Source organism: Hylobates moloch, unplaced genomic scaffold, assembly GCF_009828535.3.
Source record: "Hylobates moloch isolate HMO894 unplaced genomic scaffold, HMol_V3 SCAFFOLD_14, whole genome shotgun sequence".
Taxonomy (NCBI): Eukaryota; Metazoa; Chordata; class Mammalia; order Primates; family Hylobatidae; genus Hylobates; species Hylobates moloch.
This window is the reverse complement of record NW_026652289.1, coordinates 32,688,706-32,704,429: the sequence shown is the minus strand read 5'-3', so window position 1 is coordinate 32,704,429 and position 15,724 is coordinate 32,688,706. Positions and strand designations below refer to the sequence as shown.

Here is a 15,724-nt window from a genome sequence, read left to right as displayed (position 1 = left end):
GCCGTCTGAGACACCTGGTGCATCATAAGCATTCCCATCTTCCCTTGGGGTCAGTGGCTGATGCTAATCTAATACATCAAAACATGAGATGCTATGAAACTTGGAGCAAACACTTGATGCCAAATTCTCCCAGCTTTGGCCACGTTATCAGCTCTCTGAGGCACTGTTAGCCCCCCGTCTGCCTTGGGGACAGGGTCCTGTCTCGGTTACGCCTTGGCAGTCAGGTCAGCATACATGGGCGAGCCGGGCCTCTGACCACAGAGACCTAAGTGGGAGGGTGGGAGGGAGTGGGTGCCTGGCCATCAGCACGAATCACGCTATTTCCCGTAACTTGGAGAGAAATGTGTTGGAATGAAGGTGGCAACCAACTCTAGCAGGTTTCCTTCCAAATGTGGAGGGGTTAAGGAGACAGGGCCACTCCCATCCCACAGCCCCCCAGAAAACATGCTCTGGAGGGAAACAGATGGGCTCGCTGGCATCACGTTCTGCTCTCTGTTCCACGGGGCTTGTCTAATGACAGACCTCCTGGCCCAGCCACAATCCCTTCCCTTCCTCCTGGCTTAAAGGTTATCTCACTTGCTAACAGAAAGCCCTTTTCTAAAACAGCCACAGGCAGGAGAGAATTCTTTGGGTTTCCTAAAATAGGATTTGAGGGATTGAGAAAGGGAGGTGCTGGTGGAGGTGGTCTTGTTTAAACAAGGCGTCATGTCTGAACAGAACTTGTTTCTCAATTTACTGAATGGTGGTCCAGGGCTAGAGCGGCAAGAAAGGGCTGCTGCGGTGTAAGCCCACCCCTGCGAGGGGGCTGATGACTCTGCTTCCATTCGCCTTCTGGCTTGGATCAAAAGGGCCCAGAAACCGTAAGTACAGACGACAGAAGGACTCAGAGTCATCACACCCAGCCCTTCTCACAGCGGGATCACCCTCATTAGGCAGCCTCCTCCGGAAACATCTCAATCCAAACTTCACGTGTTAGCTCTGGGTCTGCCCTCAGTCCCGGGCTCTTGAGCCACCAGCGTCTTAGAACAAGCAGCTGCAGGGGGTGAAGGGTGTTCAATCAAAGGCAAAAAAAAGAGCCCTTCAGTCTTTACGGCCCATGAGGGGTGCGGGGTGGGAGGGCCTGTCTCCATGTACCAACCTCATTCGCTTCCCACTCCCTGCCTGGGATCCAACAGCCACCCCTGTCTGGATGATAAATTATGAAAGCAAGTATCAAAGTTGAAGCTCTGCCTTATTACTACCTTAGCTGTTGTAATGAATGTTTATTCCTTGCACTTGTGCCCTGGATAATTAAAAAAAGAGAGAGAGATAAAATAATCTGCAGATGAAAACATCTGGTGCAGAGCCAAGCACCTCCAGCCCTCCATTCAGGTATGCTCCGGGCAGACTGGAGAATGCAGCCCGTCATTAACCGGCCACCGGGGAGACCTGGGTTTGTGCACATGAGGAACACGGAACTATTTCTCAGAAATGAGTATCATCAAAAGTTAACACTGAACTATTTCTCAGAGCTGAGCACCATCAAAAGTTAACTTAAGCAATTCCATTTCCAGGTGTATGCCCAAAAGAATTGAAAGCAGGGACTTGAACAGAGATTTGCACACCCACGTTCATAGCAGCATTATTCACAGTAGAAAAAGGTGGAAACAACCCAGGCATACACTGACGGGTAAATGGATAAGAAAAAGGTGGTGCGCGTACGTGCAACGGGATACTACTCATCCTTAAAAAGGAAAGCCATCCTGACACATGCCACAACATGGATGAACTCTGTGGACATTATGCTGACTGAAGTAAGCCATTTGTCCACAAGAGGATAAATACTGCATGATTCCACTTATATGAGGTATCTAGAGTCATCAGATTCATACAGTCAGAAAGTAGGATGGCGGTTGACAGGGCTGGGGGAGAGGGAAAGGGGGAAGATAGTGTTTAATGGGTAGGAAGTTTCCATTTTACGGACAGTGAAAAAGTTCTGGAGGTGGATGGTGGTGGTGGTTGCACAACAAGGTGAATGCTTTAGGCCACTGAGCTGGTACGCATAAAAATGGTTCAGATGGTGAATTTTGTATTACATGTATTTTACCCCATTTAAAAAAAAAAAAACACACACACAAAGAGAAACATGCAAAAAAAATTTTTTTAAGTTAATGGAACTTCCAGAGTTGCTGACTTTGAAGGAGGGGGTGGGAGCAGCATGGCACCCTTACACGCCCAGTGAGGCCACATCAGAAAGCAGATCCCCGGCCCAGGGCCCCAGGGGCCTCCTTGGCAAGTGCCTTGCAGAAGAGCCTGGCATATGAGGAAACGCGTGGGTCCAGCGGCTCGACATGAGGCCTCTACTCTGAGTGCTGCCAAAGCAGCCTCCCTTCAGAGCACAGCAGGGGTGAGGGGCGTGGAGGAGACAGAGGGAGTTTCCTACACATAGAGACACGTCCCAAAAGCCAGTCCTGGAAAGTCTTCAACAAAACGGAAGACCAAGTACCAGAGATCTGTCCTCCTATCAAGCAGGATTGCCGTGGGGGTCCCCACACCCACTGGGCCCAGGATTGGGGTCCTCAACATTGATCTCCCTGTGGCTGGTTAGGGGAAAGAAAGGCTTGACATGGTGGTCATAGCTCTGCCAGTGACTTCCTGTGTGACCGTGGCAACGTCCCTGAGCCTCCCTGCTCTTGGGCCTCCTTCAGCCTCTGGGAAACAAGCTGTGGGATCCCCACAAGGGGAGCATCAGTCCTGGTATCCTTTGTCCAGGCCACCACATGCCACCAGGCCTCCCAGCCACCACAGCCCCAGCTACACAACTACCAGAGTTGAGATCCCAGCAGGAATGGTGCATTGGGGGTTCATCCGGCTTTTGTGTCCTTTCCCAGTCACAGCCCCGCCCAATCCACCTCTAAAACACCAGAGGTCTCAGCAACATAACATCCACACACGGGCGAAGAGCCACCTGCAGACCCTGTCCAGCCACAAGGATCACCACCCTCTGCTATCCTCCCAGCACTATGAGCCCTCCTTTGGGCTTCATGTCAGAGCCAACTTCCTCCCCAGCACTTACCCCTGAGCTCCAGAGCTCATCACACCAAGCAAACAAGGGCGCCTGTGGCCTGGGCCAGCCCAGGCTCTGCACCTTCCCTAGACCTCAAGACCTTGGCTGCAGCTGGCCCAAAGGCCCTGCAGATTCCAGGGGTAGGCATGTCATCTCCCTACCCTACAATACAACCCACGGCTGCTGTGTCCCCACTGAAAACTCAAGCCCTGGATCATTCCCCACTGCACCCATGTCGTTTAACCTTGCCCTGTCCTCTCGCGTCACTCCCTTCCATAAGCAGCCTGACCATTTGAGGCCAGGCACCGTGCACTCACTGTGGCCAGAGCTAAATCCCTGACCTGCTGATAAGAAGCAGGCTGAGAGAGGTTCTTCTGTTATGAGTGGCTGGGCAGGAGTCTGGGCCAGGCTTGAGGCTAAACCTCATACTCAGAACATTCATACCCCTTTCCCTCTACAAAGTTCCCCTTGACCCAGATTCCACCTGACTGGGCTTCTGTCTCCTCTCCTTTAGCCAAGATCAGCAACTTGGCTATTCTACAGCTGAGGTGTAGCTGTTTCTGCTTCTCATTTCTCATTCACTTTTCAGTTTGTCCTCATCAAGCATCTACCGACAACACTCCCTAACACCATCCCATCTGGCATTGTTAACCAGGCTCCTCCTGCACCTGTCACCCCTTCTTCAGGACAACCTCCTCCCAGGTCGCTGCCCCATCCCCCCAGGGCTGGTGCTCCACGGGCTCCTTCGACAGCTTCTCTACCCACTGATACATTTCAGCCAGGCAGCGCTGCTCACTCCCCTACTTCAGCCGCCAGCTGTAGGCTGAAAAGCTCAGGTCCCTCTTTCCCACCAAGACCTCTGTCCTGTTTTCCCACCTTGAATTCAGCTTGTCCAGAATGGAAACTCTAGGCTGTGGCCCCAAAGTCATCGCTCCTTTTCTCAGCCAATGGCTCCACCACCCACCCAGAGGCCCAGCTTGAAGCCTGGGTGTAGTAGCCTGGATTTCTCTTGCCTCCTCTTCCTGCCTCTCCAACCCCCACATCCTGCCGGTCACCAATTCCTGCAGCTCCTTCCTCTTACCCCAGCCCCTCCTCCATTCCTACTCCAACCTCTCCCACACTCGCTCCAGCCCCAATGCTCCACACACTGCTTCCCATTCCAATCCACCCTGCACGCAGCCGCTGGGCTGTTCTTCCTAACATCAACCTCGGCACATTGCTCCCCTTCCCTTCAGTGGTCCCACTTCTCAGGGTAGAGCCCCTGCTCCTCAAGATGCCTGGCCCTCCCTCCCTCACCAGGCCCTGTCCACATCTTCCACACCCTTATGGCTCCCCGTTCCCGCTATGTCAAATGACTTGGTCCTTAAGAACACCTGGGAAAATGAATGGATGGGTAAAGCTAGGATGCCCTTGAAGGTCCTTCAGTGTCTAACATTTGAGGAGTGCAGCCTCACCACCCACCCATCCCCATCCCCACTGGACAAATCGGACATAGACAGACGTGGGAATCCTAACTCCTTCCTTGGTTCCCTCAACTAGGCAACCTCTCTCCTCACTTCTCGCCACACAGTAAGCTTTTTTTTCCATAGAAGTTGGAATTTGTTCCTCCTGCTAGACTATGGACTCCTTGGAGCAGGGTCTGGGATTCACATGACTTTGCCGCTTGGAGTGGGTCTTATGCTTTTGGGAAGCCTTCTGGTAACAAGTGGCCCCATCACTGAGCAGATCTGGGCACTTCACACTACACCAGTGTGGAGCCGAGGGCAGGTGCTCTTCCATCGGGATGTCCCCCAGTTACTTGCCCTCCTCAATGCCCGGAATCACCAGGCTATGTTCCCGTATCCCCAGCCCAGCGTCTTCCTCACTTGAGGAGATGAGGACACAACACCTGCTTCCAGATCTCTCATCAAGGAGAAAACAGAGCCCCCCACATCAGGACCCCGGCTCCGGACTCACCATGTTCATGACGGTCAGGATGAACCTCTGGGCGGCCTCAGCCCCGTGGTACTGCACCATGTCGGCGTCGGCCACCACCAGGGTCTCCACCGTGTGCTCGCTGGTGAGCCGGATAGCGTTCCTCCGCTCCCGCCAGTCCCGCGAAGGCCTGCCCCGCCTGGGCTTCTTCTTTTCTAGAAAATGATGGAAACATTTGTGCAGTCCTTGGCTTACCGACTTCCAAAACCATGCAGTGAACAGGCCTTCCGTCAAGCCTGCCCGAGAGAGTGGTCAGTCTCAACAGGCCTAGAGGGGCCAGCACTCAGCAACCTCCACCGTCATGTGGGTGCCCTGAGTTCACTCACATGGGGTGGTGCTGGCCCAACAGAAGGGCAAGAGCTATGAGGCCAGATGAGGGGCCCACACCCAACTCCCACCAAGCTGAGGAGGCCAATGGGGCTGAGGGGCACAGAGGAGAAAACCCACCCCTTCAGAGAAGCATGGAGAGCGGCCAAGTATGCACAGAAAGGGAGGCCTGGACCCAGCGGGCGGGGGTCTGAAAGGCCACACCCAAGGTGGATAACTAGACCAAGAAAGCTGGGCGGAGGGGACAGGACACTCCCCTGGGGGCTGGCATCCCAGTAACTCTTCTCGGACTCAGGAATCAGGAGCCACAAATATTGGTAGGCATAAAAACACTATGTTTTTTTTAAAAAATACATAATCAGAAGAAAAATCATAACACCCACATCCAGGCTAAAATGTAAATCTCCCTTTCCTCACAATAGGGAAGGATTAGTAGTAAATGGTGAGTAATTCTCCATTGATTCTTTAGATAACCTATATCCCTGTAAAATCTTACTTTGATAAACAGCTACTGTTATGAAAGAGCCTACACCTACAGGTCCAAATCTGCCATAGTCTTTGTATACGGGAACACGTCTCATCAACACAACAGGTTGATATGACAGCACGCATTTTCAGAATCTGAATATAAACAGGAAGGCTCTTTCATTTGATAGTTATTTCCATGTTAGCACTAGCCTATATGGACACATCTCTGCTCCACACAGTCTACATATGCACCAACCGGCTTCATAAAGTGACCCAATCATTCCAGGACCAAAAGTGGATACAGCAGGCCCTCTTCATCTGTAGGGGCTATGTTCCAAGACTCCCAGTGGATCCCTGAAACCATAGACAGTACCGACCCCTACATCTACTAGACTATGTTACGTCCTATGCATACATACCTACGATAACGTGTCATTTATAAATTAGGCATAGTAAGAGATTTACAATAACTAATGGAATTATAACAATATACTGTAATAAAAGTTATGTGAATGAGGTATCTCTCTCAAAATCTCTTATTATACTGTACTCACCTATTTTTGATCCCTGGTTGACCATGAATAAATGAAACTATGGAAAGTGAAACCACAGATAAGAGGTAACTACTGTATTATGAAATAATCTGAGATATGGGTTGTAATTTACAAACAAAAATGGCTATATGACAATTACAATCACAAAAAAGTGGCAAAAAATAGAAATATACAACTATAGATAAAGCCAACAGCTGTAAAAAGGCATACAGCCATTAAAGTGATACCATGAAGATGACTTAGAGATCTAGAGAGAAGCTGATATAAATCTGCATATATAGTTAGATCATGATTTTGCAAAAATCTTACATACAAGTATCTTCAGGTCCCAAAGGAAAATAAATACTAAAACACCTAGGAAGAACCAAAATATGAATAGTGATATGTGATCTTCATTTTCCTATTTTCCTCTGTATTTCCCAAATTTATATAATATGCAGGTATTACTATGTTTTAAAGAAATATCATTGAGTTTGAGAAAAACACAGGCATCACTTTTAAACTCTAAAACAATAAAACAGAAGCCCTCGAGGGAGAAAAGTATGCCATCTGATTTATCACAAAACTGCAAAATGAAGTCTTCTCAGCCCTGCAGGATGGGCCTCCTCCCTCAGAGCCAGGCCCATCTCCCCTCAAGCCTTCCAGGCCTCAGTGATGGAATAAGGGAAGAAAGCATCCATTCGAACACAAAATCAAGGTCCTAGGTGGCTCTGCCTTTGCACGTTGGTAGAAGGAAAGAGGCCGCTGGTGGAAAATCTAGTGACCTACACCCACACTCACCAGCCAGGTTATCTCTGGCCTGACCAGCCTGGAATCAGCCACCTTGTTTCCATTTGAAAGGTGCAGAGCTGATGGGCCACCCAAGCAGGAGCTCTGTTGCAACCAGCACACGCTCGTTCTCCCAGGCGATCACCATCTGCAGATGCTCCCCACGCTGGTTATTCGGTACTTGTTTTCACACCTTGTCATATATTTTTAAGTTCTAGTACAAAAAGAACTGCGTTCCTAGCATGGCCCAAAGGACACATTAGGAATACTTCTCCAGGAGCCAGCTAGCATCAACACGTGAGAGCTGAGAGCTCTCTAAGAAAAGTAACCCATCAGTCCCAGACCAGAGGGACAGGTTCTTCCTGGACACTTAACATTTCAGCATCCTGCACTGCACCGGGTACAGTGGCTCATGCCTGTAATCCCAGCACTTTGGAAGGCCAAGGAGGGCAAACCACTTTCGGTCAGGAGTTTGAGACCAGCCTAGCCAACCTGGTGAAACTCCCCTCTCTACTAAAATTACAAAAATTAGACAGGCATGGTGGTGCCTGCCTGTAATCCCAGCCACTCGGGAGGCTGAGGCAGGATAATTGCTTGAACCTGGGTGGCAGAGGTTGCAGTGAGCCAAGATCACACCACTGCACTCCAGCCTGGGCAACACAGCAAGACTCCATCTTAAAAAAAAAAAAAAAATCCTGTACTGGGTATGTGTCTTTCAAGTTTACAAAGAAAAACTAGTAAGACCTGTGCCTCCCTAGGCCTTAGAGAGCTAACCTAACAGGGTGCCGTAAACAGTGACACACTCTGAGTTAACACATGCCCCGAATGCTGAGTAACAGGTAAACGGGCAGGTGCGCTGTGGTTTTCAGAAGCTTCCACTAACGACTGTCATTGGCTCCCTTCCCCCATTCCCTAGCACACAGGTGGTGGGAAATATAAATGCTCACCGAACGAATGCATGCAGTGGGTAAAGGGTGAATAATGACACTTGCTCAAAAGTCCCATGTGAGTGCAGGGCAGGGCTTGCCACAAAATGAGTGTTGAAACCCCTGGATTTTGGAACTGCAGACAAGAGACCGTGGACTTGCATTCCTTTCCAATGGAAGTGTACTTCCTGGGGTGCTGGCAAGTGAGAACAGGAGCATTGAGGGGTGGGTGGCTAGAGGGCACCTTAGCCTTCTCCTCCCTCCCTGATCTCAACCACTCCCTCAGCAGAGACCCACAGCCATCATTTTTGATGGTCATTCCTTTTCCTACAGGGAGAAAAGAACCCCGATAAACTTTTACCTTTAATTCCCTAAACTGCAAAAATATGCTTGATAATGTTGCACAGATGCCAATATTCACAGATGATAGCATCTTCAAAAGAAAGAAGAAAAACACTAATTTCGGAATAACACATGTGCTGGATTCTGACCTCACCAGAGAGGTCAAAGTGCAGGTGGGTGGGCGTGTGGCCAGCCGGGGAGTGCTCCAAGCTCTGCTCGTGACCAGCCATCTCCAGCTGCTGTAGGAATGAAGGGTGGCTCTCGCCCTACTGATGAGGACATCGCAGTCATGTCAGGCCTCAAGCCTTCTCCTGTTGTCACAGACACCAGGAATCATTCTTGAAGTCAAGCCCAGCAGTTTCTTTTGCCAGCACCTTGCTGGAGTTGGTACTGACTTGGAAGATTTTCAGTCTCTGGCTTCATATTATTTTTCTTACATCTCTTTACCTTTGCCTCAGTTATCCATTAGAAAAGAAAATTTTATGTATTTATGTAAGATACCTCAAATCCTTCTGGAACAAGATGAAGAGAAAAAGACAGAAATGTACTTTTAGAATCTTCAAATTATAATTTACTCTAGACGTTGGGGGACTGCTAAAAATGTTGAGCAAATACATAAACTGTCATTGTAGTTACTAGTTCGCCACTTTGAAAACTGAAAAAATAAAAACAACAACTATCTCAACTGTGAATTATCAAAGCTCTGTATGGAACAGATACTCCTTTAGTTTAGAAAGAATACAGTATCCAGGTATTTATTAGGGAAAAACAATACGTAGATCAAAAAACACTTGGCATGAAAATTCAAAACCACAACCCCTCTCAGAATTCCTTTACTTCCTGCGACACAAGAAGAATCCTTGCATCTCAAATTCTACCAATGCCATTTCCAAGGAAGACCAGGGGAAGGGGTGAGTTGAATAGGCAAGGAGTAGCCTGCTCTTGCCACAGACCTCTGAAATCCTCGCTGCAGGAGATCCCACGACCCGCACGAATGCTTGAGCTGGCAGAGAGAGCTGCTGAGAGAGGTGGCAGGGGCAGGACTCCAGCCTGTGTGGAGCCCAGAGGGTTTTGTGTGGGAACAGGCACAGTGGAGCATGGCCAGGATGCTTATCCCCCAAGTCTTACCAAGATCTTCTAGGTGGCTTTAGCCTTTGGGTGACTGCTGGACCTGCATAGATCAGGGTGGTCTTGCCCATAGGATAAGGACAGTCTGATCTGAGCACCACCCACCATGTGCCAGGCTCTCCTAGAGCCCCAGCATGGTCACACCAGCTTCCAGCACAGCCTTCAATGCCCAAACAGGGTGCCTCCCGGGGCAGCCCATCATAGCTCCTTCATGGGCAGACTGCAGCTAACCACTGGAGAGCTCCAGCAGACCAGCCTCCACCGATGCGACCAGCCCACAAGCAGCCTCCCCAACAGCTTTGTCAGCAAACACTCACCCACAGATCCCTGACACTGCTTTGCTGGCACACACGTATCGGCAGGCTTCACCTCCCCTCCCCCTAAAACATGAATGTGCATGTGCACCCTGCTGCCCTACCACTGATGGCAGAGCACATCCCACCGCCCTATGCACCTCCACTGGGACTCCACTGCTGCTGAGGCACAGGCAGTCTGACATGCCACCATGGCTGCTGGCACATAGGAGCAAGCACAGATCCCACTTCCACTGCTCCTATGAAGTATTGTGGCCAGCACCCCACATCGGAGTGTTGGGGCCAGCAGACCAGGAACACCTCAGCCTCTCCAGTGCATCAGGTTACTGACTGCAGGTGACCAGAAAACAAAGCTGGGAAACTCATACCGGCACCTGAGAGTTAAAGCACAGAGCCCATGGGTGCTGAGCTGAGCCTTAGCCCTCTGAAATCTTCCAGAATAGAAGCCAGTCAGCTGAGCTCACCTTATGCCACAATCAAATGCCTAAGGGCATCAAAAAAACCATCCAAAGGACAGCAACTTCAAAGAGTAAAGAAACATCAGCCCATGCAGATGGAAAAAATACAGTATAAACACACTGGCAACTCAAAAAGCCAGAGTGTCTTACCTCCAAATGACCACACTAGATGGTTCTTAACCAGGCTGAAATGACAGACACAGAATTCAGAATATGGAGAGCAATAAAGATCATTGAAATACAGGAGAAAGTTGAAACCCAGTCTAAGGAATACAAAATGATATAGGAGCTAAAAGATGAAACGGCCATAAGAAAGATCTGATGGACTTTGGGAGGCCGAAGTGGGCGGATCACAAGGTCAAGAGATCGAGACCATCCTGGCCAACCTGGTGAAACCCCGTCTCTACTGAAAATACAAAAATTAGCTGGGCATGGTGGCACACACCTGTAGTCCCAGCTACTCAGGAGGCTGAGGTGAGAGAATCACTTGAACCCAGGAGGCAGAGGTTGCAGTGAGCCAAGATCATGCCACCACTCTCCAGCCTGGTGACAGAGCAAGACTCCATCTCAAAAGAAAAAAAAAGATCTGATGGAGCTGAAAATCTCACTACAAGAATTTCATAATGCAATCGCAAGTATTAACAGCAGAACACACCAAGCTGACGAAGGAATCAGAGAGTTCGAAGACTGGTTCTCTGAATTAACTCAGGCAGACAAGCTAAAGAAAAAAAGAATGAATAAAACCTCAAGAAATATGGAATTATGTAAAGAGACCAAATTGATGAGCCGTTGGCATCCTTGAAAGAGAAGGAGAGAAAGCAAGCAACAGGGAAAACATATTTGAGGATATCATCCATGAAAATTCCCCCAACCTCACTAGAGAGGACAACATTCAAATTCAGGAAATACAGAGAACCCCTGAAAGATCCTAAACAAGATGACCATCCCCAAGACACACAGTCATCAGATTCTCCAAGGTTGACATAAAATAAAGAATATTAAAGGCAACTAGGGAGAAGAGGTTGGTCAGCTACAAAGGGAACCCCATCAGGCTAACAGCAGACCTTTCAGCAGAAATTCTATAAGCAAGGAGAAATTACGGGCCTGTACTCCAGTCAAGAATTTGATATCCAGCCAAATTAAGCTTCATAAGTGAAAGAGAAATAAGATCCTTTTCAGCAAAGCAAATGCTAAGGGAATTTAATACCACCAGACCTGCCTTAAAAGATGTCCTTAAGGGACTGTTAAATACGGAAAGGAATGACTGTTAATGGCCACCACAAAAACACACTTAAGTAGGTAAACCACCGACACTATAAAGCAACTACACAATCAAGTCTATGTAATAACCAGCTAGCAACATGATGACAGGATGAAATCTGTATATATCAATATTAACTTTGAATATAAACAAACTAAAGGCCCCAATCAAAAGTCACGAAGTGACAAGTTGGATAAAGAAGCACGACACAACTGTATGCTGTCTTCAAGAGACCCATCTCACATGCAATGACACCCACAGGCTCAGAGTAAAGGGATGGAGAGACATCTACCAAGTAAATGGAAGACAAAACAAAACAAAAAAGCAAGAGTTGCTGTTCTAACTTCAGACAAAACAGGCTTTAAGACAACAATAATTTTTTTAAAAAGACAAAGAAGGGCATTACATAATGATAAGGGGTTCAATTCAACAAGAACACTTAACTATTCCAAATATATATGCACCCAACACAGAAGCAGATTCATAAAACAAGTTCTTAGAGACCTACAAAGAGACGCAGATAACTACATAGTAAGAGCTGGAGACTTCAACACCCTACTGACAGTATTACATTAGATCATCAAGGCAGAAAACTAATAAAGATATTCAGGACGTGAACTCAACACTTGACCAAATGGATCTAACAGACAACTACAAAACTCTACACCCAAAACCAATAGAATATACATTCTTCTCATCTGCACATGCCACATACTCTAAAATCTACCACACAATCAGCCATAAGACAATTCTCAGCACATTCACAAAAAAACCAAAATTATACCAGTCACACTCTCAGAACAGTGCAAAAATAGAAATCAATACTAAGAAGATCAGTCAAAACCATACAAATACATGGAACTTAAACAAGCTGCACCTGAATGACTTCTGGGTAAACAATGAAATTAAGGCAGAAATCAATGAATTTTTTGAAACTAATGAGAAAAAAGATACAACATACCAAAATCTCTGAGAAACAGCTAAAGCAGAAGATGAAGGTTTAAATGCCAAATGCTCTCATCAAAAAAGTTAGAAAGATATGAAATTAATGACCTGAGATCACACCTTGAGGAACTAGAAAAACAAGAGCAAACCAACCTCAATGCTAGCAGAAGACAAGAAATAACCAAAATCACAGCTGAACTGAATAAAATTGATATGAAAAACAAAAGATCAACAAAACCAGAGCTTTGTTCTTTGAAAGAGTAAATAAGATTGGTAGACCTCTAGCTAGACTAATAAAAAAGAGAGAAGATCCAAATAAACCCAATCATAAACGACAAAGGGGACGTTACCAGTAACTCCACAGAAATACAAAAAACTTTTAAAGACTACTATGAATACCTCTATTCACACAAACTAGAAAACCTGGAAGAAACTAACTGATGAATTCCTGGAAACATTCATTCTCCCAAGATTGAACCAGGAAGAAACTGCATCCCTGAAAAACCAATAACAAATTCCAAAATTGAATCAGTAATAGAAAGCCTACCAATCAGAAAAAGCCCAGGACCAGATATATTCACAGCCAGATTTTACCACATGTATAAAGAGCTGGTACCATTCCTACTAAAAGCATTACAAAATATGAAGGAGGGACTCCTCCTTAACTCATTCTATATGGTCAGCATCATTCTGATGCCAAAACCTTGCAGACAGACACACACACACACACACACACACACTTAAGGCCAATGTCCTTGATGAACACAGATGCAAAAATCTTCAACAAAATACTAGCAAACTGAATCCAGCAACACATCAAAACCTAATTCACCATGATCAACCAGGCTTTATTCCTGGGATGCAAGGTTGGTTCAACATATGCAAATCAATAATTGTGATTCATCACATAAACAGAAATAAAACCCAAAGCCATATGATCATCTCAATAGATGCAGAAAAAGGCTTTTGATAAAATTCAACATCCTTTTATGTTAAAAACCCTCCACAAACTAGGTATTGAAGGAGCATACCTCAAAATAGTAAGAGCCATCTATGACAAACCCATCGCTCATCATACTCAATGGGCAAAAGCTGAAAGCATACCCCTTGAGAACTGTAACAAGACAAGGATGCCCACTCTCATGACTCCTATTCGTCATAGTACTGGAAGTCCTAGCCAGAGCATTCAGGCAAGAGAAAGAAATAAAAGACATCATATAGAAAGAGAGTAAGTCAAACCATCTCCGCTTGCAGACATTACGATTTTACAACTAGAAAATCCCATAGTCTCTACCCCCAAAAGCTCCTAGATCTGATAAACAACTCCAGCAAAGTTTCAGATACATAATCAATGCACAAAAATCAGTACCATTTCTACATACCAACGACATCCAAGATGAGTGCCAAATCAATGCAATCCCACTAACAATAACAACAACAAAAAATAAAATACCCAGGAATAACACGCAAAATCTCTACAGTGAGAACTACAAAACACTTCTCAAAGAAATCAGAGATGACACAAACAAATGGAAAATCATTCCATGGTCTTGGATAGGAAGAAACAATATTGTTAAAATAGCCATACTGTCCAAAGCAATTTATAGATTCAATGTTATTCCTATCAAACTACCAAAGACATTCTTCACAGGATTAGAAAAAAACTATTCTAAAATTCATATGGAACCAGAAAAGAGCCTGAATAGCTAAAGCAATTCTAAGCAAAAAGAACAAAGAAGGAGGCATGACATTACCGGACTTTATATACTACAAGGCTGGAGTAACCAAAACAGCATGGCACTTGTACAAAAACAGATACACAGACCAATGGAACAGAGAGCCCAGAAATAAAGCTGCACACCCACAACTACGTGATCTCTGAAAAAGACAACAAAAACAAGCACTAGGGAAAGGACTTTCTATTCAATAAATGGTGCTGAAATAACTTATTTGCAGAAGATTAAAATTGGACCCCTTCCTTTCACCATATACAAAAATTAACTCGGGGTGGATTAAATGCTTAAATGCAAAACCTAAAACTATGAAAACCCTGGAAGAAAACCTAGGAAATACCATTCTATACATAGGCCCTCCTTACCAAAGATTTCATGACAAAGATGCCAAAAGCAATCGCAACAAAAACAAAAATTGACAAATGGGGCCTAATTAAACTAAAGAGCCCTTGCACAGCAAAAGAACCTATCAACAGAATAAACACACAGCCCACAGACTGAGAGGAAATATTTGCAAACTATGTATCTGACAAAGGTCTAATATACAGAATCTACAAGGAACGCAAATTAACAAGCGCAAAACAAATCCCATTAAAAAGTGGGCAAAGGACAGGAACAGATACTTTTCAAAAGAAGACATACACATGGCCAACAAGCATATGAAAAATTATTCAACATCACTAATCATCAGAGGAATGCAAATCAAAACCACAATGAGATACCATCTCATACCAGTTAGAATGGCTATTACTAAAAAGTAAAAAACTAGCAGATGCTGGCGAGGTTGTAGAGAAAAGGAAATGCTTTATACACTGCTGGTGGAAATGTAAATTAGTTTCAGCTACTATGAAAATAAATTTGGAAATTTCTCAAAGAATTTTAACACAGAACTACCATTCAACCCATTATTGAGTATATACCCAAAGGAATATAAATCGTTCTAACAGGAAGACCCATGCACATGTATGTTCATCACAACACTATTCACAACAGCAAACACCTGGAGTCAATCTAGATGCCCATCAGTGGTAGACTGGTAAACAAAATGTGGTACATATACACCAGGAAATACTATGCAGCCATAAAAAAGAATGAGATCATGTCCTCTGCAGCAACATGGATGGAGCTAAAGACCATCATCCTAAGCGAACTAACACCAGAACAGAAAACCAAATACTGCATGTTCTCACGTGTTAAGTGGGAGTTAAACACTCAGTACACATGACCACAAAGAAGGGAACTACCTATCATGTACTATGCTTATTTGCCTAGATGATGAAATAATATGTACACCAAACCCCCACGATGCGATTTACTTGTGTAACAAACCTGCACATGTACCCCTGAAACTAAAATAAAAGTTAAAAAAAGAAAATACAAATATACCAACAAAAGGTCAACATAGTAGCTCTTGTGATAAAAATTATAAGAGATACTAACCCCATGTGCACAGAGCTGCCCACCAACGCACTGAGTCAAG

General features: G+C 45.7%; 1 protein-coding gene across 1 annotated transcript in view; it reads right to left on the bottom strand.

Moving 5' to 3' along the window:
- The window catches only part of ADAMTS17 (ADAM metallopeptidase with thrombospondin type 1 motif 17), a 361,454-nt gene that overhangs the window by 296,621 nt on the left and 49,109 nt on the right, over nt 1–15,724 (bottom strand). Inside the window, exon 4 of the mRNA XM_032175346.2 lies at nt 5,003–5,175. Coding sequence (XP_032031237.1) covers nt 5,003–5,175 — 173 coding nt within the window. The remainder of the gene's footprint in view (nt 1–5,002; nt 5,176–15,724) is intronic.